Here is a 27,301-nt window from a genome sequence, read left to right as displayed (position 1 = left end):
CAACCTGTTTTGAAAACCATTGGTTTGCATAAAAGTTCTTTGACATTTAGAATGTTTTGGATTTTGTTTTGTTTTGTGGATCACACTTGACAGTACTCAGGCAAACGCCCTACTGCTGCGCCACTGCTCTGGCCCCTCATGATATTTTATTTTGTTCATTTGTTTATTTTTTGGGTCACACCCAGCAGCGCTCAGGGGTTACTCCGGTCTCTATGCTCAGAAATCGCTCCTGGCAGGCACTGGGAACCATATGGGATGCTGGGATAAAACAGTGCTCCAGAAGATATTCCTGATTCCCATCAACCGCCAATGGACTTAATTATTTTTTCCTTTTTGTGTTACACCTGGTGGTGCTGTCTTCATTTAGAAATTACTCTTTGGTGTGCCTGTTGGGAACCAGGGATGCCAGGGATCAAACCTGGGTCAGTGGCATACAAGGCAAGTGCCCTACCCCCTGTATGATCGTTTTGGCCCCATCCTCAGTGGATTTTTTTTTTTTTTTTTTTTGGTTTTTGGGCCACACCTGTTTGACGCTCAGGGGTTACTCCTGGCTATGTGCTCAGAAATCGCCCCCTGGCTTGGGGGGGACCATATGGGACGCCGGGGGATCGAACCGTGGTCCTTCCTTGGCTAGCGCTTGCAAGGCAGACACCTTACCTCCAGCGCCACCTACCCGGCCCCCATCCTCAGTGGATTTTAATCTAGAATTTATTTAGATATCCTAGTCCTAGATTTGAGCACCTTCAAATTGGTATATGTCTTTTTTGGTTTTTTGGGCCATACTTGGTGGTGCTCAGGGGTTACTATCTGCTCAGAAATAGCTCCTGGCAGGCATGGGGGACCATCTGGGATGCCGGGATTCGAACCAACCACCTTAGGTTCTGGGTCAGCTGCTTGCAAGGCAAACGCTGCTGTGGCTATCTCTCTGGCCCCTATTTTTTTGGTTTTTGGGGCCACACCTGATGACGCTCAGGAGGTTATTCCTGGCTATGTGCTCAGAAATCACTCCTGGCTTGGGACCATATGGGACACCGGGGGATCAAACCTTGGTCTGTCCTAGGCTAGGATGGGCAAGGCAGACACCTTACTGCTTGTGCCACTGCTCCGGCCCATATTATGCATTCTTTTTATATCTTTCTATTACTTTTTCTCTTCTACTTCTATACTCCCATTAAGCATTTACTTCTGTTACCAATAAAGCTCATTTACTTTCCCTGTCCCAGTTCTGGAATTAGCTATTTTTCCAAGAAGCCCAAGCCCTGATTCTTTTTAGTGTGTGATGGATGATATGCAGGATTTGGGTGCTTAGTTTATCCATAGCTACACAATTAAGATGTGACTTGTATAGGTTTGCTCTTCAAGCTCATGTTCTCCCTTGCATATGTGTCTCACTGCTTGCCTCTTTACTTATTTCTATTATGGAGCAGTCTGTGTTCTCTTAAGCTAATTTTCCTTACTTTTGGGGGTACACCTGGAGGTGCTGAGAGGTTATTCCTGACATTGCACTCAGGTATCACTCCTGGTGGTGCTGCGAATCATATGGGATCTGGGGATCAAACCCAAGTTGAGTGCTTGCAAAGCAAATATCTTATCTGCTGTACTATCTCTCTGGCCCCAAGCAGGAGGTTTTTTTTGGTTGTTTCTATTTTGGATCACTCCAGCAGCTTTCAGGTATTACTCCTGACTATGCTTAGAAATTGCTCCTGGCAGGCTTGGGGGACCATATGGGATGCCAGGATTTGAACTACTATCCTTATGCATGCAAGGCAAATGCCCTATCTCCATGCTATTTCTCCAGCCCGGTGCTTGCCATTTTTGTTGAGATTTGTATATTCTGGTTGTGGTGCTCAAAGTGGGAGTTACTTTGGTGAACACACATTTGCCTGCCAGAGTCAATTTTTTTTTTTTTTTTTTTGCTTTTGGGCCACACCTGGCAGTGCTCAAGGGTTACTCCTGGTTCTGCACTCAGAAATTGCTCCTGGCAGGATTGGGGGACCATAGTGGATTCCAGAGTCTGTCAGGGGTTGGCAGCATGTAAGGCAAAAACACCTTACTGATGTGCTATCCCTCTGGCCCCAGAGAGTCAAACTTCTTTTTTTTTTTTTTTTTGAGGAGGGTCATACCCGGCAGGGCTCAGGGGTTACTCCTGGCGGGGCTCAGGGGTTACCCCTGGCTCTATGCTCAGAAATCGCTCCTGGCAGGCTCTGGGGACCATATGGGATGCCCGAATTTGAACAACTGTTCCTTCTGCATGAAAGGCAAAAGCCTTACCTCCATGCTATCTCTCCGGCCCCCAAACTTCTTAACTGTGGCACACATATATTGATGGAAGGGGGAGCTTGTCACATGCTGTTTTGTAGTTTATTTATACTTGCTTAGTGTGGCCAGAAACTGTTTGTGGTGCCTGGGATCACAGACCGCAGTGCTTCCAGGTTCAGACAGCAGAGCTGCCTGCCATTGTGATTGGTGCATGCAGGACACCATGGACTTGAGCTTGTGACTATAAACACCATGGATTTTGAACTAGTGACCATCAAACTTGAAAGGCAAACTCTACGTTTCTATGTTTATTTTTTTTCCAGCCCCTTAATATTTTTAGTTTTGGGTTTTTACTTCCACCACTTCAGCCTAATTGCCAAATCAGTGAAGCTTTATTATAGATGAGTCATATGAGAGGGAGTAGTAAGAAATTTATTTCTTAGCAGGTAATAGTAGGAATCATCACTGGTTACATTTTGTGTAGTGTCAGTCACTCATCTTGGTGTTTTAGCATAGTTTTGCTCTGACCCTACTTCTTCCCCAAGCCTTAATCATAGCTTTTTAAACCATTTATTTTATTTTATTTTATTTTACCCATACCCAGTGATACTCATGGATTACTCCTGGCTGTTGCCCCCAGTAATAACTTCTAACAGTGCTCAGGGGGACTGTTTGAATGTTGAGAAATTGAACCCAGGTCTGTCATGTGCAAGGCAAGCACCTGCCCTGCTTTGTACTATCTGTCCTGTCCAGTAGCTTATTTTTGGGGGGTGGGGGGTGGGGAGGAACACCAAAAAGTAGTAGTGCTCGGGGCTTCTTCTCCTCTGGAGGTTTTGGTATTGATCTTGAGGTACTGGGACCAGTCTCCCTGACTGATGTTTGTGTTTCAGCATAACTGGTTTATATTATTGTGACTTTTGTTTTGTTAAATTTAACATTTTGAGAAGGAGTTTATAGGGCTCTACCAAATTGTTAATTAGGTTCATGGCTTACAAAAGTTTAAAAAACCAGGGCAGTAGATATAGCTCAGTAGGCTGATCCACTTCTTTGCATGCAAGAGACCTGGGCTCAATACTTCACACAACCTTGGCACCACAGAATGAGATGACTAAGCACAGAGCTGGGAGTAGCCTCAAGCATTGCTAGAGATGGCTACTGGCTGAAAGAAGGACAAAACAGGTTAAAAACATTAAGCTTAAGATTGAGGAGATCAGTCAAAGTGCTGCAATGCATAATTACCATATTGGAACTTGGGTTAGATTCCCAGCATTGCTAGATGTGTTATCCAAGTATGAAACAAGATATAAAGAATCATTGATTTTGTTGTTGCTGTTGTTTTTTGGGCCACACCCATTGACGTCAGGGGTTTCCTGGCTATGCACTCAGAAGTCGCTTCTGGCTTGGGGGACCATGTGGGACCCCAGGGGATTGAATCGAGGTCCATACTAGGCTAGCGCTTGCAAGGCAGATGCCTTACCTCTATGGCCATGGCTCCGGCCCCACCATTGATTTTTTTTTTTTTTTTAGGGAAACTTTTAAGTTAATAATAGAATGTTATCTGCATATTGAGTTGCTAAATTTAGCTTGACATAAAAAAGATTGAGGTGGAAAATTTGGAACATTAGAGTTAGCTCAGTGAGTTGAGTGCATGATTTGCACAAATATTCTGTACTGCATATAGTGCCCTGTGCTATGCCAGGAGAATCTCCAGAGCACAGAACCAGGAGTAACCCTGAGTATCATTAGGTGTGACCTAAAAACCAAACAAGAAAAAAATGTTCACCAAAACAATGTTGGTTTTTGGGTTTTGCTCAGGGCTTAATTCTGGCTCTGGGCTCAGGGATCACTCCTGGTGGTTCTCTGAGATCATATGGAGTGCTGGGAATTAAATCTGGTTTGGCCAATTCCAAGACAGGTATTGGTATTTTTTTGTTTTGGGGCCATACTGCTGGCGCTCAGGGGTTACTCATGGTTCTGCCCTCAGAAATTACTCCAGGCAGGAGATCATATGGGATACTGGGAATTGAACCCAGGTTCGTCCTGGGTTGGCAGCGTGCAAGGCAAATGCCTTACTGCTGTGTTATCACCCTGGCCCCATGTATTGGTATCTTTTTTTTTTTTTTTTGGCCACACTCAGGAGTTACTTCTGGCTATGTGCTCAGAAATCGCTCCTAGTTCGGGGGACCATATGGGACGCTGGGGGATCTAAACGAGGTCCGTCCTAGGTCACCTCGCGCAAGATAATGCCCTACTGCTGCGCCACCACTCCAGCTCTATTGCTATTTAAAAAAAATACTTGGATTTTCAAATTTTGAATATATTTTCTCATTTTTGTGTATATTTAAGAAATTATTTCTTGGGCCAGAGAGATAGCGTGGAGGTAGGGTGTTTGCCTTTTATACAGAAGGATGGTGGTTCGAATCCCAGCATCCCATATGGTCCCCCAAGCCTGCCTTGAGCAATTTTTGAGTGTAGAGCCAGGAGTAACCCCTGAGTGCTGCTGGGTGTGACTCAAACCCCCCCCCCAAAAAAAAAAAAAACCAAAAAAACAAACAAAAAAAACTTTTTTTGTTTTCTTTTGTTTTGGGGTCAGACTTGGCAGCACTCAGGGGCTACTCCTGGCTTTGGCTCAGAAATCGCTCCTGGAAGGCTCAGGAGACCATATGGGGTGCTGTGATTGGAACCACCATCTATCCTGGATCAGCTATTTGCAAGGCACTGCACCTACCGCTTTTCCTATCTTTAGGGCATCAAAATCTTACTTCTTTCTTTCTGTTCCCCCACTTGTTTTTTTGCTCTTCAGGAGTTTTCATTTTTATTTATTTTATTTTTTGATCTTATATCTTTACTTTCAGCACCATGATTCTATACATGTTCAAAGTTTTAATTATTAATTAATTTATTCAATAATTAATTATTGTGTTTTTGGGTCATACCTTGTCAGTGCTCAGGGATTACTCCTGGCTTTCATACTCAGAAATTGCTCTGGCAGGCTTGGGGGACCTATGGATGGGGGGGTGGATGGGCCGGGGGGATTTGAAGCCGATGACCTTCTGCCATGTAAAGGCAAACGTCTTATCTCCATGCTATCTCTCCGGGCCCCCAGAGTTTTATTTTTTTTTTTTTTTTGGTTTTTTAGCATCGTCAACACCCTGTTTGATGCTCTGGGTTTACTCCTAGCTAAGCGCTCAGAAATTGCCCCTGGCTTGGGGGGACCATATGGGACGCCAGGGGATCGAACCGCAGTCCTTCCTTGGCTAGCGCTTGCAAGACAGACACCTTACCTCTAGCGCCATCCTCGCTGGGCCGCTCAGAGTTTTAATTTTTTTTTTTTTTTTTGGTTTTTTGGGTCACACCCGGCAGCGCCCAGGGGTTACTCCTGGCTTCATGCTCAGAAATCGCTCCTGGCAGGCTCTGGGGGAACCATATGGGACCCCGGGATTCGAACCGATGACCTTCTGCATGAAAGGGCAGACGCCTTACCCTCCATGCTATCCTCTCCGGCCCAGAGTTTTAATTTTTAATATGATTTTGATTTATATGATCTTTTCCTTTATGATTTAGGGATTTTAAGTATCCCAAGAGACATTTGTGCTTTACAAACAAAACGATAATTTTTTGGGGAAGAGCAAAGAGAAGGCATAGCTTTAGCAGATTGTTATATTTCTCATTCCTTATTCTTTTACCATTCCTTGCTCCTCCAAACTATCCAAATAGAGAAACATCTAAGGATATTAGCTTTTTTCAAAATGAGACTAGACCTATGTGACTGACTTTTGCTGACTTGGTGATTGTCTCTCTCTCTCTTTTTTTTTTTTTTTTGTTTTTGGGCCCCACACCCGGCGGTGTCGAGGGGGGTTTTACTCCTGGCTGTCCGCTCAGAAATAGCTCCTGGCAGGCACGGGGGGACCATATGGGGACACCGGGGAGTTGAACCAAACTACCTTTGGTCCTGGATCGGCTGCTTGCAAGGCAAACGCCGCTGATTGTCTCTCTTAACATCTATTAGTAATTACTCATACTGAAAAGAGTGATTTAAAGGGTCAGAGAATTAGTAAGTATAGTGGGTAGATGGATACCTTGCATCCAGCCGACTTTAGGTTCAATCTCCAGCACCACATATAGCAGCCAGAAGTCCTGCCAGAGTGATCCTTGAGTTACAGAGCTTAGAAGTAAATCCCTGGGGGTCTGAGAGATAGCACAGAGGTAAGGCGTTTGCCTCTGCATAAAGAAGGTCAGTGGTTTGAATCCCAGCTTCCCATATGGGGGGCCCCCCCCCAATGCCAGGGGCAATTTCAGAGCACTTAGCAGGAGAAACGCCCTGTAGCGGTTTACCCGTGGTGTGGCCCAAAAACCAAAAAAATAAAAAGTATCGATGACATGAAGGAATTTTTAAAAAATTTTATTGTGGTCATAAGTGAATTTACAAATCTTTTCACCCGTAATATTTGAAGCACATAGTGACAATGAATGTGGGGCATTCCCCGCCACCATTGTTGTCCTACTTCCTCCTCCAGTTCCCCAGGCATGCATCGCACATCTCCCATCTCTTTAACCCACTGATAATGCTAGTGCAAACTGTTCCCCCCTTGTACAGGCTAGCTGTAGATTGGGTGTCGATTTTTGCTGTCGTTGACTTTTGGATTTGGTTTTCATGTCTGGATCTGATTTTATTTTCACCAAATAAACATACGACCTGTCTGGTCTTGGTACCATCCATTTTCCCTACCTCAAAATATGAGGCTGATCAAAGTGATTTCAGTAATGTTGTTCTATTGGAGATATAAGAAAAGATATGGGGGCTGGAGAGATAGCATGGAGACAGGGTGTTTGCCTTGCATGCACAAGGATGGTGGTTCAAATCCCTGCATCCCATATGAGACCCCAAGCCTTCCATGCATGATCTCTGAGTGTAGAAACAGGAGTAACCCCTGAGTGCTGCCGGGTGTGTGACCCCAAAGACAAAAAAAAAAAAAAAAAGACAAAGAGAAAAGATATGGGAAAAGAAAACAAAGGCAAACAGAAAAAGTAGGTGTATAAATAAATATCTATCTTGAAGAAGAAAGGAAAAAAAAAGAAGAAAAAGGTAACAAAATAAGAAAAAAAAAACCCAACACCAGCAAATTCAAACAACAACTTTCTCCTCCTCCTTCCTTTTCCCTCCTCCTCCTCCTCCTCCTCCTCTTCCTCTTCTTCGTAGGCACTATAAATATTGGGGAAATTAGAAAGGGAATTCCCTGGGCCTATAGAGATAAGGGGTTTCTCCGCCCCTTGAAGCATACCTTGCCATGGGAACAACTACAGGCTCCATACTCACTCATTTGCACACCCCAAAATCTTTGAAATGAAGGAATTGTTTTGACTGATTTTTATGTTCTCAGTGAGGAATGCTTGAAATACAAAATGTCTTCCCCATTTTGCCCACTTTAATTGAGTTAAGTTGATGTGCACTGGTAACTAAAGGAAAAGATTAATTTTTTTGTTTTTAAGAGTACAAGAGGGGCTGGAGAGATAGCATGAGGTAGGTCATTGGTTCAAATCCCGAGTGTCCATATGGCTCCCCCGTGCCTGCCAGGAGCAATTTCTGAGCATGGAGTCAGGAAAAAACCCCTGAGCACTGCCGGGTGTGAACCAATAAACCACACACAACACACACACACACAACACCACACACACACACACACACACACACAAAAGAGTACAAGATCTTTATATATTTCATTTCTAATAAGTATTACTATAATATAATCCACACAAAATCCATATTTAAGTATATAACTCAGTTCTATTTTATTAACAGTTGTACAGTTGTTTCAGAAAATTTCATCTCCCCAAAATGAGACCCATAGCCATTGGTAGTAACTGTCCTCTTTTCCCTCAGGTGACCAATAATCACTTTACAAGTTCTTCGAATTTGCCTGTTTCTCTCATATACATGCATATAACTTCATATATATGTGCTATTGAGACTGATGTTGAGCTTAATACATTTTCAGGGTTTCATCTATGATGTGTATATTAAAACTTCATTCCTATTTACTTCTGAATAATATTCCCTCCTCCTTTTGAGTTTTTGGGTACAACGATGCTTGGGGATTACTCATGACTGTGCTTAGAAATCACTCCTGGGGGCCGGAGAGATAGCATGGAGGTAAAGCGTTTGCCTTTCATGCAGAAGGTCATCGGTTCGAATCCCGGCGTCCCATATGGTCCCCCGTGCCTGCCAGGAGCAATTTCTGAGCATGGAGCCAGGAGTAACCCCTGAGCACTGCCGGGTGTGACCCAAAAACCACAAAAAAAAAAAAAAAAAAAAAAAAAGAAATCACTCCTGGTAGACCTGGAGGACCATATGGGATACTGGGGATCCATTGGTTGGCTGCATTCAAGCATAACACCCTACTTACTGTGCTATTGCTCTGGCCCTTATATTGTTTCTTTTGAACAGTCCCACAGCTCTCTGGTGAACTATTAATTTCTCTTTAGACTTTCCCTTCATCTTTGAGAGGTTATCTATGTATTATTTTGTGCTCACTGATCTTCTTTTTTTTTTTTTTTGTGGTTTTTGGGTCACACCCTGGCCCAGTGCTCAGGGGTTACTCCCTGGCTCCATGCTCAGAAAATTGCTCCTAGGCAGGCACGGGGGACCATATGGGACGCCGGGATTCAAACCGATGACCTTCTGCATGAAAGGCAAATGCCTTACCTCCATGCTATCTCTCCGGCCCCTTCTTTTTTTTTTTTTTTCAAGTTGAACAAAGGATTTTATTTTATTTGTTTCACTTAAGTAGTAGCTGATAAATATCTTAGCTGCATCTTTCAACTACATTACATCATATTCAAAATAATTTCTTTTTTTATATAAATATTTAAGCACCATGATTACAAGCATGTTTCTAGTTGGGTTTCAGTCATAAACAGAATGCTTTTAAAGTCAATAAGCTTATCTCCCTTCTTTTTTTTTTTTTTTTTTTTTTATTTAAACACCTTGATGCTCACTGATCTTCTACCTTGTTATTCTGCTATTCTGCTACTCAGACCTTCCATCCCCTCCCTCATTCCCTCCCACCACACGTAGTGGTGCTCAGGAGTCAATCCTGGTGGTGCTTGCTATAGTGCGAAGAACAGAATCTAGGTTGGGCACATGAAAGATAATCAGTTCACCTTAGCTGTTGTACTGAGCTACACCTCCCTCCCAATTCTTTATGATCTTTTTTGTTGCCACACCCGTCTGATGCTCAGGGGTTACTCCCTGGCTACAAGTGCTCAGAAATTGCCCCTGCTTGGGGGTGACCATATGGGACGCTGGGGGATTGAACAGTGTCCTTCCTTGGCTAACGCTTGCAAGGCAGACACCTTACCTCTAGCGTCACCTCGTCGGCCCCTCCTTTAGGTATTTTAACAAATATCCTATATAACACGTTTTGTTTATTCATCATTTACCCATTGATGAACATTTGGGATTTTTAATCTTTGGGTTATTTTGAATAATGCTTTAGTGAACATGTACTCTATTTGAGGTCTGGTTTTTCTTTTGGATGTATACCTAAACAGTGGAATTGTTGGGTCATATGATAATTTTTATGTTTAACTTTTTATTTTTTTTTTGGTTTTTGGGTCACAGCCCGCACTGGTCAGGGCATACTCTGGCTCTACGCTCAGATAAATCGCTCCTGCAGGCTTTGGGGACCATATGATGCCGGGATTCAAACCACTGTCCCTTCTGCATGCAAGGCGTTTGCCTTGCTCCAAGTTTTCTCTCTGGCCCCATATGCTTAACTTTTTTGTTTGTTTGTTTTTTGGCCATACTTGGTGAAGCTCAGAGATTACTTCTGGCTATGCACTCAGAAATTGCTCCTGGCTTGGGGGACCAGATGGGATGCCAGGGGATCGAACTGTGGTCCATTCCTAGGCTAGCACAGGCAAGGTAGAGACACTTTACTGCTTGCGCCACCACTTTGGCCCGTCTATGCTTAACTTTTTAAAGAAGTTCTGAGTGGTATTAAAAAATTCTGGTAACAAATTCTGACCATCTATAAGTAGGGGGCCCCTTTCTTTCAAACTTTCCTTTTACCTTTCTTTCTCTTTCCCTTCCCACCCCACCTCACGCCACTCCAGTGGAATTATTCCTTATTCTGTTACTCAGGAGTGCACCTCTGGTGGTATGTCAGGGATTGAACCGGTTTTACTGCATCATACCTTATCCTCTGTACTCTTTTCCCCAGCCCAAGGGATCATAATTTTCCAGCTCCCTTGCTAAAAACTTGTTTTTTGTGGGTGTGTGTGGTATATGTATTTTTGTTTTTATTTATGGCACACCCATAGTGCTGAGAGAGGAAGTATTTCCAGCCTAGGAATTGGGAAACCATTCCAGTGGCTCTTAATGGTATATTCTACTCAGTTCTAGAGATTCAAACTCAGGTTCATTATATGCAAAATATGTTCTTCATGTTCTCTTTGAGCCATCTCTTGGTCCTCATTAATTTTTGAACTTGCATGGTTCTTATACATTTTGAGCGTTAGAAAACATTTTGCCTTTTTTTTTTTTTTTGGTTTTTGGGTCACACCTGTGCAGCGTTCAGGGGGTCACTCCTGGCTCTATGCTCAGAAATCGCTCCTGGCAGGCACGGGGACCATATGGGATGCCAGGATTTGAACCACCGTCCTTCTGCATGAAAGGCAAACATCTTACCTCCATGCTATCTCTCCGGCCCCAACCAATTTTCAAATGTTGAGAGATCAGAGATAGTGCCGGATTTAAACCCTGGCACTACTTGATGAACACTTAGCATATGTTGAGTTATAAGATTTCTTGTACCCCCAGATATGTGTCTTTGTAAATGCACTGAAAGATATTTTATTCCTTTTATGTTGGTGGTGTTCAGGGTATATTTCCTGTTCTGTGCTTAGGGATAAATACCCTGGTGATACTTGGGGAACCAGGGATTGAACCGAACCTAGTCACGCCGCTTACAAGGCAAGAATGCTGCATTGTACTATCTTTCTGGCCCCAAATTTATTTATTTGGCTTTGTTGGACCACATCTGGCAGTGTTTCAAGGGTTATTTCAATCTCTGCATTCAGGGAATTACTCCCTGGTAGTGGTCAGGGGATCATGTGGGATGCAAGGGGACACAAGCCTGGTTGGCCTCAGCAAAGCAAGAGCTCAGTTCACTGTACTATCTTATCTCTCTGGAACTCCTAAAGATAATTTTAAATTTTGAACAAACCTTTGGTAATACTTAGGGATTACTCTTGGCTCTGGATTCAAGGATATTACTCCTGATGGGCTCAGGGTTCATATGTCAGGGATAGAATCTGGGTTCAGCTACATGTGTATAAGGCAATCATCTCACCCACTGACCTTTATCTTTTTAGGTTTAGAAAGAGCTATTTCAATTAGGATCAGAACTGTAGTACAGGTGATAGGACTCTTGCTTTGCACATCGCTGACCGGGGTTCCATATGATCACTGAGCAGAGACAGGAGTGATCCCTGAGTTTTCAGAGCTAGGAGTAAGTCCTCAGCACGGCCAAGAGTGCCCCCTGCTTCCTAAAAAGATTTTATTTTTGGGTTTTTGGGCCACACTTGGTGACATTTGGGTTACTCCTGGCTCAGCTCAGAAATCGCTCCTGGATTGGGGGACTCTATGGGATGCTGGGAATCAAACTCAAGTTTGTTCTGTTTTGCCCACATGCAAGGCAAAACTACCACTGCGTTATCACTCTGGCCCCTAAAAATAAATTTTTTTTTTTTGGTTTTTGGGCCACACCCAGCGGTGCTCAGGGGTTACTCCTGGCTCGTCTGCTCAGAAGTCGCTCCTGGCAGGCACGGGGGACCATATGGACACCGGGATTCGAACCAACCACCTTTGGTCCTGGATCGGCTGCTTGCAAGGCAAACGCCGCTTGTTTTGTTTTGTTTTTGGGTCACACCCGGCGGTGCTCAGGGGTTACTCCTGGCTCTTACGCTCAGAAATTTGCCCCCTGTAAGGCACAGGGGACCATATGGGATGCCGGGATTCGAACCACTGTCCTTCTGCATGAAAGGCAAACACCTTACCATCCATGCTACCTCTCTCCTGGCCCCTAAAAGAATGATTTTAATTAAGATTCTTTTACACTACATTATGCTACTTCTGTTTAATTGTCTGACAAAATGATTTTAGGAATCATGTCTTTTTTTGAGGGGCAGTGCTCTGGTGGTTATCCTGGCTCTGTGCTCAAGAGTTTTCCTAGTGGTGCTGGGGAACCAAATGAGATGCCAGCAGAGTTCAAGGTCTGTAACACACTATCTGCTTGTGACCATTGGTCTGGCCCCATAATCATGTTTTTTCTGTATAGGAATTAATGATAAATTACACACACACATAGAAATTAATGATAAATTACACCCCCACCCCCCCCCCACACCCCCCACACCCACCCACCTACCCCAGGGCTTATTCCTGGCTATGGGCTTAGGGACCTGACAGGCTCAGGGGACCATATAGGTTGTCGGGATTCGAAACCACTCTTGGTCCTGGATCGTCTGTGTGCAAGGCAAACGCCCTACCGCAGTGCTATTCTCTTCAGCCCTGTCAGGAGTGATTTCTTTTCTTTTCTTTTCTTTTCTTTTCTTTTCTTTTCTTTTCTTTTCTTTTGTTTTCTTTTCTTTTGTTTTCTTTTCTTTTCTTTCTTTTTTTTTTTTTTTGTTTGGTTTTTGGGTCACACCGGCGTGCTCAGGGGTTACTCCTGGCTGTTCTGCTCAGAAATAGCTCCTGGCAGGCACGGGGGACCCATATGGGACACCGGGATTCGAACCAACCACTTTTGGTCCTGGAATCGGGCTGCTTGCAAGGCAAACACCGCTGTGCTATCTCTCCGGGGCCGTAGTAAGGAGTGATTTCTGAGCTTAAAGCCAGGAGTAACCCCCTTGAGCACCACTGGTTGTGGCCCCCAATCCTTACCCTCCTTTCAAAAAAAAAGTTTTTGCTTTTCATTAATCAGCTTCTTGGATCATCACCAAATAGACTGATTATATTAGAAAATGTGCCAATACCCAAAGACAATAGAAATGGTGGTGGTAGTGGTGGTGGTGGTACAGTTAGGATAGAGAAGTACTATGGCTATAGTACTTGAAAATTATCTCTCTGGTCCAAAACTAGGCCTTGATAAGGAGGTAAAGTGTTACATCCAATACACTGTCAGTAACAATATTGCAAACAAAGATACCTAAAAGCAAAAAAGTGGGGGGAGTGGAGGGAGGCATGCAAAGAGGAAGATGGGAGAAGAAGAGGGAAAGAGATGTGTCTATAGTGGCAGGCTGGGAGTGGTGGTGAGAAAACGTGAGGTAAATGGGGATGTTGGTGGGAAATGAGCACTCTTAAAAGGAATGGGTATTGGAACGTTGTATGACTGAAACTCAACCATCAGCAACTTTTGAACTCTATGTCACCGTGAATCATATAAATTAAAAAAATACTGTGCCTTTCTTTCTGACAAATCACAAGTAATATTAAAGTTCAATTGAAGATGTTGTAATAGGGGTTGGTAGCAATAGCACAGTATTACTGTGGGTAGGGCGTTTCCCTTCTATGTGGCCCAATCTGGGTTCAACCCTCAGATCCCCATATCATTTCACAAGCCTGCCAGGAGTAATTTCTTTAGCGCAGAGCCAGGAAGTAACCAACGAGCGCTACTGGGTATGATTCAAAAAGCAAAAAAAAAAAAAAAAAGCCTTAACATGTTTTCTTTAGAGACATAGTAGATTCTGGGGGGGGGGGTAATAAAAATAAGAATATGCCGGGAGCCCAGAGAGATAGCCCAGCGGTTAGGCGTTTGAACCAGCAGTGGTGTCGAATCCTGGCATCCCATATGGTACCCAAGCCTGCCAGGAAGCAGTAACCTCTGAGTGCCACCAGGTGTGCCCCCACAAAAAAAAAGAATGTGTGGCCTCCAAATAGTTCTAGATTTATTAATATTATGTTTATATAATTTAATATAGGTCAGAGAGAAAAAATATAATATAATGTGGTGCCAAGAATCTAACCTGGGTTGGCTTTTTGCAAGGCAAGTGCCTACCTGCCTGAAAACTATCTTCGGCTCCAAAAGTCATTTTAAACATATGCCCTTCCTGTATTTAAAAAAAGTTATTACAGGGCTGGAGTGGCTGGCGCAAGGAGTAAGACCTTGTGTACGCTAACCCTAGGACAGACCACCGTTCGATCTCTTCGTGTTTCCATATCGTTCCCCCAAACCAGCGAGCGATTTCAGAGTACATAGCCAGGAGTAACTCCTGAGTGTCACCGGGTGGTGGCCCCAAAATAAAAACCAAAAAAATTTTATTATTATCTATAGGCAATAGAGATGAAGTTTGCCATAATAGCAGGGTATGGGGGAAGTGCAGTTAGTAGAGAAAGGAACGACTATAACAATGATAGGGCCCGGAGAGATAGCACAGTGGCGTTTGCCTTGCAAACAGCCGATTCAGGTGGTTGGTTTCGAATCCCGGTGTCCCATATTGGTCCCCCGTGCCTGCCAGGAGCTATTTCTGAGCAGACAGCCAGGAGTAACCCCTGAGCACTGCCGGGTGTGGCCCAAAAAACCAAAAACTGAAAAAAAAATCTTTCCATATATATATTATACAATGTTCTTCCCCTATACATATATGTTATCTAAAAATAAGATATTTTCAAAGATTTTTGGAAGGCTGTTGCTGCAGTAATAATGTTGACTTTATTTTTTCTAGATATGGCCGCGTGGAAAGTGTCAAAATTCTCCCCCAAGAGGGGATCTGAAGGAGGAGTGGCTGCCTTTGTGGATTTTGTGGACATTCAAAAGTGCACAGAAGGCCTACATAACTCAGTCAACAAAATGGGAGATAGAGACCTACGCACGGATTATAATGAACCAGGCACCATTCCTAGTGCTGCTCGGGGATTGGATGATACAGTTTCCATAGCATCTCGTAGTAGAGAGGTTTCTGGGTTCAGAGGAGGTGGTGGAGGGCCTACTTATGGTCCCCCACCATCACTTCATGCACTGAGAAGGACGTTATGAGCGGAGACTTGATGGGTAAGTTCCCAAGGTTTCTGTAGGCAGGTATTTTGTATTTGATACGGTGAGACACCGAAACTCATATTTAGGGGCCCCAGATGGATTTAAAGTTGGGCTTCTCAATGTTTCCTATTTTGGGTTGGAAACGGAAGTGATTTCTATCCCACTGGCTGGTATCTTATGGAACCATAGTGGATATTTCCTGCAGCTGGTTGGATATCTGCTCCTGAGATAAAACAGATAAGATTTGTATGGCAGCCTCATTTTTTGGAGTTACCCGTCTTCTAGAATTATTTATTCCTACTCTTGGATAATGTTAAGGCCTTCTTGGATATATTACTTTACCTGATGGAGCTATTTGGCTACAGATTGTATGGTTTGTACTATATGGAATATTTCTGGAATATTAGAGTCTACAGAGTCTTTTTAGAAGGTTGTGTCTGCTCCTCAGTTTTCACTACATAAAGTATACAAAATTGGATTGTCAACACACACAACACACAGACACATCTTACAGACCAATATGATTCAACCTCTTGGATACTACAACCAATATTGACCTGGAAGTGTGTACTTGGATGAAGAAGAGTGAAGGCAATGCTTGCTTTTTCCATTTTGGATCTACACAGTTTCCATGTGGAATTATACTCCTTGATTGTATGGGGAAAAGTTGAGATAATGGGCCGTTCCTAAAACCTGGAATATAGCCATATTATTGCTGGGGATGTCATACAGTCAAGATTCCATTAGTCCAGGGAAGAGGAATAACCGTCTTGTTTCCTAAGCAAGTTGCTGTCCAGTTAAAGAACTTTAAAAAAAATCTTTGAAACACATGGTGACCATCAGTTGTGGATACAGCAATTAAAACTGACTGGGTTGGATGGCTACAAAAAGAGAACTGTTGGCGAACAACTGTTGCCTTCCTCATGTGGTGGAATCATATAGGCTATTTCTCTTCTGTCAGCTGCGCTGATTGATACTTAGGGCTGGAAATTTTTATGAATGTGGATCAATTTGTAATTGTCTACTGTCTCAAGAAGAAGTCTGGGGTTTGAGAGTTACAGTTTATCTGGGACTACCTTGCTTCCTGTGGAATAATTTTATTTGGGTCACTAGATTTTTTTTTTCTTGTGGTTCATCTAAGTATCATTTGACAACCCCTTGCCCATTAAGAAGGTGGATTTACCCCCATAAGAGGGGCCAAAATTGGGGAAGTTATGTTTCACAATTCTCTCCCTAGATTTAATTGGGATTATAGGTCGTGTTTCCACACTTGGAAAAGGTTGGTATGTCCTGACCTGTGTATATATTAGCCCCTCTCCTACACCCACGTCACACTTTTTATTCCCCCCCACTAACTTTAGAAATATTTAGTACTACTAATAGATGAATCAAGGAATAGCTATTAGATTTCAGCTCTGCTAGCTCTTGTGCTTGCCTCCTATATCTTCTTAATGGATAAGAACATATATATTATAAAATATCAACAGTAGCAGTACTTCTACAACCACTGCCTATTGCTTCTGTTATTTAATTAATAACCTGCTTTCCCTGGTTAACATTTGATTGGGTGCTAATTGAATTGTTTTAAAAATTTTTCTTTAAGTCTGAAAAGAAATTCTTTTGTTTATTAGATTTTGAAAATTTCAAATTCCAAAAAAAAGATAAAAAGGAGAAAGGCATTTAATAAATTTATATAGGAAAGATTAAATTTTTAAAATCAACATCAGTTGCTTTTTGTAATGGCATAAGAAGCAAAAAACCACTAGGAAAGGTATGACTGTGTCTACATGAAATTATGTGTGAAAATAAAGATATAAAGATAGCAGAGAGATTCCCCTATCTAAGCATGCATTGAGAATATAGTATTGCTGTACATGTTTGCCCAGGTAGCTTTTTATTAATATTTTTGCTAGATTGTCTTATAGGAATACTCCCATCATTTATGATTTTTTTAGTCTTCTGATTAATGTAGATTTAAATGTTAGATTGAGAAGATTAACTCACTTCAAGTAATGTTCATTCAAAATTGTCTTTTGTTTATTTATTTTTGCTTGTTTGTTTGTTTTGGAGTTTGTTTGGCAGTTCTTAGGGCTTACTCTGGCTCTGTTCCCTGAGCAAGGGATCTCTGATCCCTGGTGGTGTTTTAGACCATGTGGAGTAATTCCCATATGTAGGTTGGCCTGGGTTGGCTGTATGCAAGCCAAATATCTACTGCTGCTCTATTGCTCCAGCCTAAGTTCTGCTTTCTTATATAAAATAAAGTTTAAGATTTTTTTAAGGAATAGAATTGGTTTATAATATTAATGCATGTGTATAATTGCACATGCAACCATTTTTTATACTCTTAATTTGACACACAGCTCATAAAATACTTTTTGTAAATCAAACCATTGCTAATAGCAACTTTAGATAATTTTAGAATTTTTGAAATCGTCACATTTCACTAGAGGCAACTTGGATATAGCTAAAACCTAAGAGAATATACCTCCTATTTTTCATTAGTTCAATCTTATCAGTGGATAACAAATCAAATCAATACTTTGATTTTCTAAGTGATTTTTTGTTTTTCTAAGCTTCCTTTTTTGTTAAATTAATGTGATTGGCATGGCAGTTTATGTCATATTTTAGTAATTTTTATAATTATTCAAGAAGTAAAAAGTGGGGCCCAGAGAGATAGCATGGAGGGTAAGGCGTTTGCCTTTCATGCAGAAGGATGGTGGTTCGAATCCCAGCATCCCATATGGTCCCCTGTGCCTGCCAGGGGCGATTTCTGAGCATAGAGCCAGGAGTAACCCCTGAATGCTGCCAGGTGTGACCCAGAAAAAAACAACTTCCAACCCCTCCCAAAAAAAAAGAAGTAAAAAGTTAACAACTAAAGTTAATATAATGAATTATTTTTTCTGGAAAATTTTTTATCAACTTCTTTGAAAATGCCCTAATACTTCCAGAGACTATGCCAGGGCTATATGACTTTCATGTCTGTTAAAATATATCATGGACATTTTGTCTAACGTAAATTTGCAAGTATAAATTAAAACTTAGCATGTGTTTTAGTCAAATGAAAGTATATCTTAAAACTTTCATGCTAAACTTACATTTTCCTTATCTCATTAAACTTAAAAGGATGGATTTATGTATATCAGTGAGAAAAATCCTTCTTAACAAAGAGACCAGTCTGAAGAATACTAGTCATGAAGTCCAATATATAGTTGAAATATAATTACTTAACTGTGAATATAATTTTTTGTCAAATAAAATTTAAGCTCGTTAATGTTTGCTCACTAAGTAGGTCAATGCTGTTTAGAAAATGTCCAGTTGCAAGACAAAAATAATGCCGAAGTGAATGTTTACATGACTTGCTTTTAGTTTTGCTTCCTCTTTCTGATTGATTAAATATTTTTTCCCCTCCTAAATGCAGGGCTTCAGATAACAGGGAGCGTGTTTATGAACATAGTGCCTATGGACACCCATGAACGGGGGACGGGAGGATTTGATCGGACAAGACATTACGATCAGGATTACTATAGAGATCCTCGAGAGCGGACCTTACAACATGGGTCTCTATTACACTTCTCGGAGTCGAAGTCCAAAACCGTTTTGATGCTCAATGACCCCCGATACGAACCTAGGGCTCGGGATCAATTTACACTGCCCAGGTGTTGTACACAGGGATATCTACAGGGATGATATTACCCGGGAGGTACGAGGCAGGTAAGGCAGAGCGGAATTACCAGCACAGCAGGAGTCGGTCACCACATTCATACCCAGTCTAGAAACCAGTCTCCTCATAAGGCTGGTTAGCCAAGCATCGAGACCTACAAGGTCCCCTAGCGGCAGCGGCTCTAGGAGTAGATCCTCCAGTAGCGATTCAATCAGCAGCAGCAGCAGTACCAGCAGTGACAGGTAGGTTAACTGCCTTTTGTTATAACAAAGCTGTTGAATAATTTCTTATAAGTTCTTAAAGATCAAGGGTAATGATTTTTAGCATAGAAATATTTCTAAAATAAAACGATTTGGAAACATATATATATGAGTTAAGAATCTGATTATTTGTGAACTTTGAATTAACTTTTTGTACTTGAAACTGATGATTTACAGAAACTTATCTTCTTGACCTCAGCAAATATAAAAACTAAATTTTTCATTAAGGAACAGAAACAGTAATTAGCTGTTGAAATGAATCTTTTTTTATTTCTTTTGGTTTTTGGGTTACACCCGGCAGCACTCAGGCGGGTTCCTCCTGGCTCTATGCCTCAGAAATCGCTCCTGGCAGACTCAGGACCATATGGGATGCGGGTATTCGAACACTGTCCTTCAACATGCAAGGCAAATGCCTTACCTTCATGCTATCCTCTCTGGCCTCTGAAGTGAATCTTGTGCCACTGAAAATGGTTTCTTTTTTCTGTTAAGTTGTCTTCTTCCACTAAAAGGTCTCAAGTTTTTTTTTTTTTTTTAAATTGCTTAGGTATATTATACTTTTTTTTTTTTTTTTTTTGGTTTTGTTTTGAACCAACATCTGGTAGTTCTCAGGAAGTTACTCCTGGCTCTGTGCTTAGATATTACTTTTGCAGGCTCAGGGAACCATATGGGAGGCCAGGGATTGAAACTGGGTCTGTCGTTGTGCAAGGCAAAACACCCCTAACCCACCCTGTGCTATTGCTCTGACTCCTATAATACTGGTTTCTGGTTGTTGTTTTTGTTTGTTTGTTTTGGGTCACATTCGGGGGTGCTCAGGGATTACTTCTGGCTCTGTGCTCAAGAAATCACACCTGGAAGGCATGGGGGACCATATGGATGCCTGAATTTTGAAACACCATCTGTTTGAATCAGCTGCGTGCGAGGCAAACACTCTACCACTGTGTTACCTCTCCTGCTAGATAGCTGGATTTTTTTTTAACAAAGTGATTTTTTGTTTTTGTTTTTGGGCCACACCCCACTGGTGTTACTCCTGGCTCCATGCTCAGAAATTGCTCCTGGCAGGCATGGGGGACCATATGGGACACCGGAATTCGAACCAACAACCTTTGGTCCTGGATCGGCTGCTTGCAAGGCAAACACCACTGTGCTATATATCCGGGGCCCCTGATTTTTTTTTTTTTTTTTAATTATTGGACCACAACCCAGGGATGCTCAGGGATTACTTCTGGCTATGCACTCAGAAATTGCTCCTAGCTTGGGGGACCATATGGGACACCGGGGGATTGAACTGTGGGCCATCCTGGGTTAGCTGCATTCAAGGCAAAAACACCCTACTGCTGTGCCATTGCTCCGCCCCAACAAAGTGATTTTATCTTTTGGTTTGTTTGTTTTTTGTTTGTTTTTGGGCCACACCGGCGATGCTCAGGGGTTACTCCTGGCTGTCTGCTCAGAAATAGCTCCTGGCAGGCATATGGGGGACCATATGGGAAACCGGGATTCAAATCAACCACCTTAGGTCCTGGAGCGGCTGCTTGCAAGGCAAACACCACTGTGTTATCTCTCCGGGCCCAGTGATTTTATTTTTAAAGATGAAAATAATAAAGCCTAGAATGATAATTTGACAAACCAAGCAAACGCTTTGTGTTGTAGATGTCTCAGTTTGATCCTCAGCTCTGTTGTGGTTCCCTGACCACTGTCAGAAATGATCCCTGAGCACCTCTGGGTATGACTCTAAAGCACACACAAAAAAAGAAGGCAATCTTAAAACTTTAAATTTGTGGGGCCAGGCGTGGCGCTGGAGGTAAGGTGCATGCCTTGCCTGCGCTAGCCTAGACGGACCTCGGTCGATCCCCCGGCGTCCCATATGGTCCCCCAAGAAGCCAGGAGCAACTTCTGAGCGCATAGCCAGGAGTAACCCCTGAGCGTCACAGGGTGTGGCCTAAAACCAAAAAAAAAAAAAAAAAAAAAAAAAGAACTTTAAATTTGTTTTATTATTTCTGTTTTCTGCTTTGGGTCACATGCAGTTTTACTCAGATTATACTTGTCTTGGTGCCTCTGGATCGCTCTTTGGTGGTTCTCAGGGACCATGTGATGCTGGGTATCAAACCTGGATCTCATGCAAAATGTGCTCCAGGCCTTTGAGCTATTACTCAGTTCTGATGTATATATGTGTATGGGTTTTAAATTACAGATCCACTTAATTGGTATACCTTTATTTTTATGATTTTGATAAATGTTTTAAGCTTTTTACTTAGCATTTTTTATTTATGAGAACTTCATATAAGATTATGAAAATTAAAATGAATAATGTATGAAAATTGCTCAGTACCCCAGTATGTTTTGTAGTTGCTGCCATTAATTATTGTGTTACTATTACTACTTTAGATGTTGATAGCCATTTTTTATGTTTCTCTTTTCTATTATTGTTATTCAGTCTGTTAATTCCAGATAATCACTAGGTTTTTTTTTTTTTGGGGGGGGGGGGTCTCTCTTGGCTCTGTGCTGAGGAATCACTCATGACAGGAATGGGGTTCATATAGGGTGCTGGAGATTGAACCCTGGGTCAGCTGTATGCAAGACAAGCACCCTACTTGCAAGTACTGTTGCTCCAGCTCTAGTTACCCTTGTTTTAAATTTTGTGCTTTTGTTTGTTTGTTTTTGGGGCTATAAGCATCAGCAGGTCTCAGGGCTTGACTCTGTCCTCAGATCATTCTTTACCCATGCTTAGGGGGGGGCCATTGGATTGCTAGGGATTTAATCTGAGTTGGCTGCGTGCAAGGCAAGCCACCCCTCCCCTCTTTTGTACTATGACACTAGACCCCCACCATTTATGTGTTTTGATTTTTCGGGCTATGCCTGGTAGTTTGCAGGGGTCACGCCTGGCTTTGCATACAGGAATCACTCATTGAGGTGTTTAGGGTACCAATATATTGTTCCAGGAATCAAAACCTGGGTTGGCCATTGTGCAAGGCACCTTCCTACTGGATTGTCACTACAGCCCCATTTGACATTATTTTCTAGACAATACTAATTTGAATTCTGTAATTGATTATAAGGTGCTCCCCCTTTTCTTGTATAGGATTTCCGAGCGCAGATCCAGGAGTTAACTCTGAGTGCCGCTGGGTGTAGGTCCCTCCCAAAAAAGAAAATCTATCTAGGGACTGTATTATAATAGAGATTAAAAGTAGGTGATCAAGAAAATCTCTTGGGCTGGAGCAATATAGTACAGTGGGTCGGAGTGTCTCTCATGTAGCTGACCCAGATTGGATCCCCAGCATCTCATATGGAATCCAGAGCACCACCAGGAGTAATTCCTGAATACTGTTGGCTGTGGCCTAAAAAGAAAAAAGAACTTGTTCCCTGTTCCCCCTTTATTGTTGCAATGACTAGGTGGGAGAGTCACAAACATACTTGATTGTGAAGCTTGTTCATTTAGATGTGACACTTTCACAATTAGTTATAGTGCACACACATATATACCAAGCTGCTTTGGTGACAGAAATCATTTGTAGTGCTAGGGATCTTGCTTCACAGAGAATTGTGCTTATTAGCAAATAGGATAACAATGCATGTTTTTACTACTACCACCACCACGACCACCTCCTCCTCCTCCTCCTCTTCCTCCTTCTTCCTTCTCCTCCTTCTTCCTCCCACCATAGCAGTGCTCAAAACTTACTGTTTCTGTACTCTGGAATCACTTCTTTCAGTGCTCAGGATTGAATTAATGCTGGAATTAATTGAATTAGTGCTGGTTCTACACACAGGAATTATTTCTGGCAGTGCCTGGGGGACCATATGAGGATGCCAGGGATTGAATCCGGGTAGACATTATGTAAAGCAAGCCCCCTATCTGTACTACACCCATTTTTAAAAAAAAAAAAAAATAACCTATGTTGGGCCCGGAGAGATAGCACCGCAGTGTTTGCCTTGCAAGCAGCCAGTCCAGGACCTAAGGTGGTTGGTTCAAATCCGGTTTCCCATATGGTCCCCCGTGCCTGCCAGGAGCTATTTCTGAGCAAACAGCCAGGAGTAACCCCTGAGCATCACCGGGTGTGGCCCAAAAAAACAAAAAAACAAAAAAAACACCTATGTTGATCCTTCTGTTAAAATGTACTCTCCCCTCGCCATCCCTCAATCCAAGGCTTGGGTGATAGCTCAAAGACCTAGAAAACATACTTTGCATGTAGAAGCCCAGGGTTAGATCCTCAGCACCACTAGGTGTTTCTTCCCTTTAAAATGTTCCTTTCGGGCCCGGAGAGATAGCATAGCGGTGTTTGCCTTGCAAGCAGCCGATCCAGGACCAAAGGTGGTTGGTTCGAATCCCCGTGTCCCATATGGTCCCCCGTGCCTGCCAGGAGCTATTTCTGAGCAGACAGCCAGGAGTAACCCCTGAGCAATGCTGGGTGTGGCCCAAAAAACCAAAAAAAAAAAAAAGTTCCTTTCTCTTGAAAATTTATTAGTATATGTACTTATATTATAGGTTTCCTTTTACTATTTAGTCATATTTTCTAGATTTCAACCTTATAGTGATAGGTTGTTTTTGGAGTAGGATATTTGAATCTCTTATTAGTTTACTGAAGTTACTTTATATAATGACAACTAATGACAACTCTGTACATAGCAAGAGCAGTAGGTGAACAGAATTATTTTTACTACTGATAAAGATCTGGGAAGTATCATTGGACTATGAAGGCTGGGTAGAACATGAATGAGGGATTAGAGATGAATTACATTTTAGATAGGGAATAATGTGCGCCCCCACCCCCTTGCCATACCCAGTTGTGCTTAGGGCTTACTCCTTGCTCTGTGCTCAAGGGTCATTCCTGGAGGGTTTGGGGAACCATTGAAGCTGCCGGGATCTATTCTGGGTCTTTTACCGTACCTACTGTACTGTGTCATTGACCCCTTGATAGAAGCATCATGAGCAGAGGAACAATTTGAAGAGATACAGGTGGGTGGACATCGTTTTGAAACAAGTAAATACTTTAGAATATTATTATTATTATTATTATTATTTTTGGTTTTTTTTTTTTTTTTGGGTCACACCCGGCGGTGCTCAGGGGTTAATCCTGGCTGTCTGCTCAGAAATAGCTCCTGGCAGGCACGGGGGACCATATGGGACACCGGGATTCGAACCAACCACCTTAGGTCCTGGATCGGCTGCTTGCAAGGCAAACGCCGCTGTGCTATCTCTCCGAGCCCATAGAATATTATTATTATTATTTTTGTTTTTAGGTCATACCTGAAGTAAATACTTTAGAATATTATTATTATTATTATTATTATTATTATTATTATTATTATTATTATTATTGTTTTTAGGTCATACCTGATAGTGCTCAGGGATTATTCCTGGCTCTGCATTCAGAAATTGCTCCTGGCAGCTTGGGGATCACATGGGTTGTCTGGAATCTAACGGAGATCCCTCAGAATTGGCCGTATGCATGACAGATGCCTTACTGCTGTGCTATTGCTCCAGCCCCAATTTTATTATTCTAATGATTTTTGGTTTTTGGGTCATACCTGGCAGCTCTCAGGGGTTGGTTACTCCTGGCTCTATGCTCAGAACTCACCCCCAGCAGGCTCGGGACCACATGGGATGCCAGGATTCGAACCACTGCATGCAAGGCAAATGCCTTACCGCTGTGCAATCTCTCCAGCTCTGTTTTTTTTGTTTGTTTGTTTGTTTTCTGTTTTTTTTTTTTTCTTCTTCCGGTTTTTGGTTTTTGGGTCACACCCGGCAGCACTCAGGGATTACTCCTGGCTCTGTGCTCAGAAATGGCCCCTGGCAGGCTGGGATGCTGGGAATCAAACCAGTTCATCCGGGCCAGCTGCATGCAAGACAAACTACTGCTGTGCTGTCTCTCTGATCTCCATGACTTTGAATTTTTAAAATATTTATATGTTTTTCTTTTTTGTTTTTGCCACATCAGGCTGTGTACAGGGCTCTTTTCTGATTCTCTACTCAGGGATTACTCTTGGCCGGTCTCAGTGGGGGTAGTTTAAGGGATGTGGCACAAATCTAGGTCAGCCACGTGCAAGGAAAGCACCTATTATCTCTCTGGCCTCCTGGATTTTATCTCTTTTTGCTGAGAAGAGCCATCAAAGAAATTGAGAAAGAAGATAGCCTTTGGAGATGTGCTGTTGAAGACTCTCGGTGACTTAAATTTGTAAAGATAGAAATTATGGTTAGGATGCACTGGAGCAATAGCACAGAGTATGGCGCTTGCCTTACATATAGCCAACCTGGGTTTGATCTCTGACATCCCGTTTGGTCTCCCACAAACTAGCAGGAGTAATTCCTGAGTGCAGAGTGAGGAACAACCTCTGAGTACAGCTGGTTTGTCCCAAAACCAATCCCCTCCCCCCAAAAAAAGGTAAAAATAAATTGGGGTTAGGAAATAAGTAACCTGGAAAAGGAAAACTGAATTATATAAGACTGTCTAACTTGGGACAGGTGTGAAAGATTGTATTAAGAAAAAATAATGGAAAAAAAAAAAGAAAATAAAGAAAAAATAATGGTAAAAAGGGGTGGAAGAGATAGCACAGTGGTAGGGCGTTTGCCTGGAAAGCAGAGCTAGGACCAAGGGTGGTTTGAATCCCGGCATCCCATATGGCATCTCATATGGTACCCCGTGCCTGCTAGGAGCGATTTCTGAACAGAGAGCCAGGAGTAACCCTCGAGCACCATTGGGTGTGGCCCAACACCCCCCCTCCCCCATGGTGATTTATGAAAGCAATGAATAGAATTGGCTTTTTTTTAAAGTTAAGTTTTGTTTTGTTTTGTTTTTGGGTCACACCCGGCATTGCTCAGGGGTTACTCCTGGCTCTAAGCTCAGAAATCGCTCTTGGCAGGCCCGAGGGACCATATGGGATACCGGGATTCCAACTGGTGACCTGCATGAAAGGCAGAAGGTCTTACCTCCATGCTATCTCTCCGGCCCCTTTTAAAGTTAACTTTTTTTTTTATTTTTAATTTTTTTTTGGGTCATACCCTGCAGTACTCTGGGGTTACTCCTGGCTCTGCGCCCAGAAATCACTCCTGGCAGGCTTGGGGGACCATATGGGATGCTGGGATTCGAACCATCGTCCTTCTGCATGCAAGGCAAATACTCTACCTCCATGCTATCACTCCGGCCCCTGAAGTTAACTTTTAGACCATATTGTTGAATGATGAATCACTCAGTGCTCTTCTCTAAGAATGGGTGACCCTGGTCTTCCTTTGTAGTGCAGACCTGAGATGTTGATTGTCTTTCCCTGAGAATGTATTCAAAAAATCTTGAAATGCTTAAATACTCTTTCTTTCTTTCTTTCTTTCTTTCTTTCTTTCTTTCTTTCTTTCTTTCTTTCTTTCTTTCTTTCTTTCTTTCTTTCTTTCTTTCTTTCTTTCTTTCTTTCTTTCTTTCTTTCTTTCTTTCTTCTTTCTTTCTTTCTTCTTTCTTTTTCTTTCTTTCTTCTTTTCTTTCTTTCTTCTTTCTTTCTTTCTTTCTTCTTCTCTCTCTCTCTCTCTCTCTCATCCCTCTCATCTCTCTCCTCATCTCTCATCTCCTCTCTCTCTCTCTCTCTCTCTCTCTCTCTCTCTCTTTCTTTCTTTCTTGTTTTGGGGCCACACCCAGCGGTGCTCAGGGGTTACTCCTGGCTGTCTGCTCAGAAATAGCTCCTGGCAGGCACGGGGGACCATATGGGACACCGGGATTCGAACCAACCACCTTTGGTCCTGGATCGGCTGCTTGCAAGGCAAACGCCGCTGTGCTATCTCTCCGGGCCCTCATTATTTATTTTTTATTTGTTTGGTTTGAGGACCACATCTGGCACACACAGGGGTTACTCCTGGCTTTGCATCACTCCTGACAGGGATCAAATTCAGGTCAACTGCATGCAAGGTAAACTTACCTTACCTGCTGTGTGTGCTATTGCTCTGGCCCTAAAATTTTATTTTATTTTCCTCCTCCACTCTTTATTGCTTTGATTAGTGCATGCACTTGCATGATTGTGCTACTTGCACACTTGGCTGTATTGTTTGCTAGGGATCATATACCTTTTTTTTTTTTTTTTTTTTTTGGTTTTTGGGTCACACTCCACAGCAC

General features: G+C 42.4%; 1 protein-coding gene across 1 annotated transcript in view; it reads left to right on the top strand.

Moving 5' to 3' along the window:
• The window catches only part of SPEN (spen family transcriptional repressor), a 97,720-nt gene that overhangs the window by 10,992 nt on the left and 59,427 nt on the right, over positions 1 to 27,301 (top strand). The window contains 9 exon segments of the mRNA XM_049771926.1: positions 14,986 to 15,016; positions 15,018 to 15,281; positions 15,283 to 15,311; positions 18,715 to 18,763; positions 18,765 to 18,947; positions 18,949 to 19,008; positions 19,010 to 19,057; positions 19,059 to 19,085; positions 19,087 to 19,199. Of these exon segments, the coding sequence (XP_049627883.1) occupies positions 14,986 to 15,016; positions 15,018 to 15,281; positions 15,283 to 15,311; positions 18,715 to 18,763; positions 18,765 to 18,947; positions 18,949 to 19,008; positions 19,010 to 19,057; positions 19,059 to 19,085; positions 19,087 to 19,199 (804 nt within the window).

This window comes from Suncus etruscus, chromosome 4 (assembly GCF_024139225.1).
Source record: "Suncus etruscus isolate mSunEtr1 chromosome 4, mSunEtr1.pri.cur, whole genome shotgun sequence".
Lineage (NCBI taxonomy): Eukaryota > Metazoa > Chordata > Mammalia > Eulipotyphla > Soricidae > Suncus > Suncus etruscus.
Note: the sequence above shows the minus strand (reverse complement) of the source record. Positions and strands in the feature narration are given on the sequence as shown.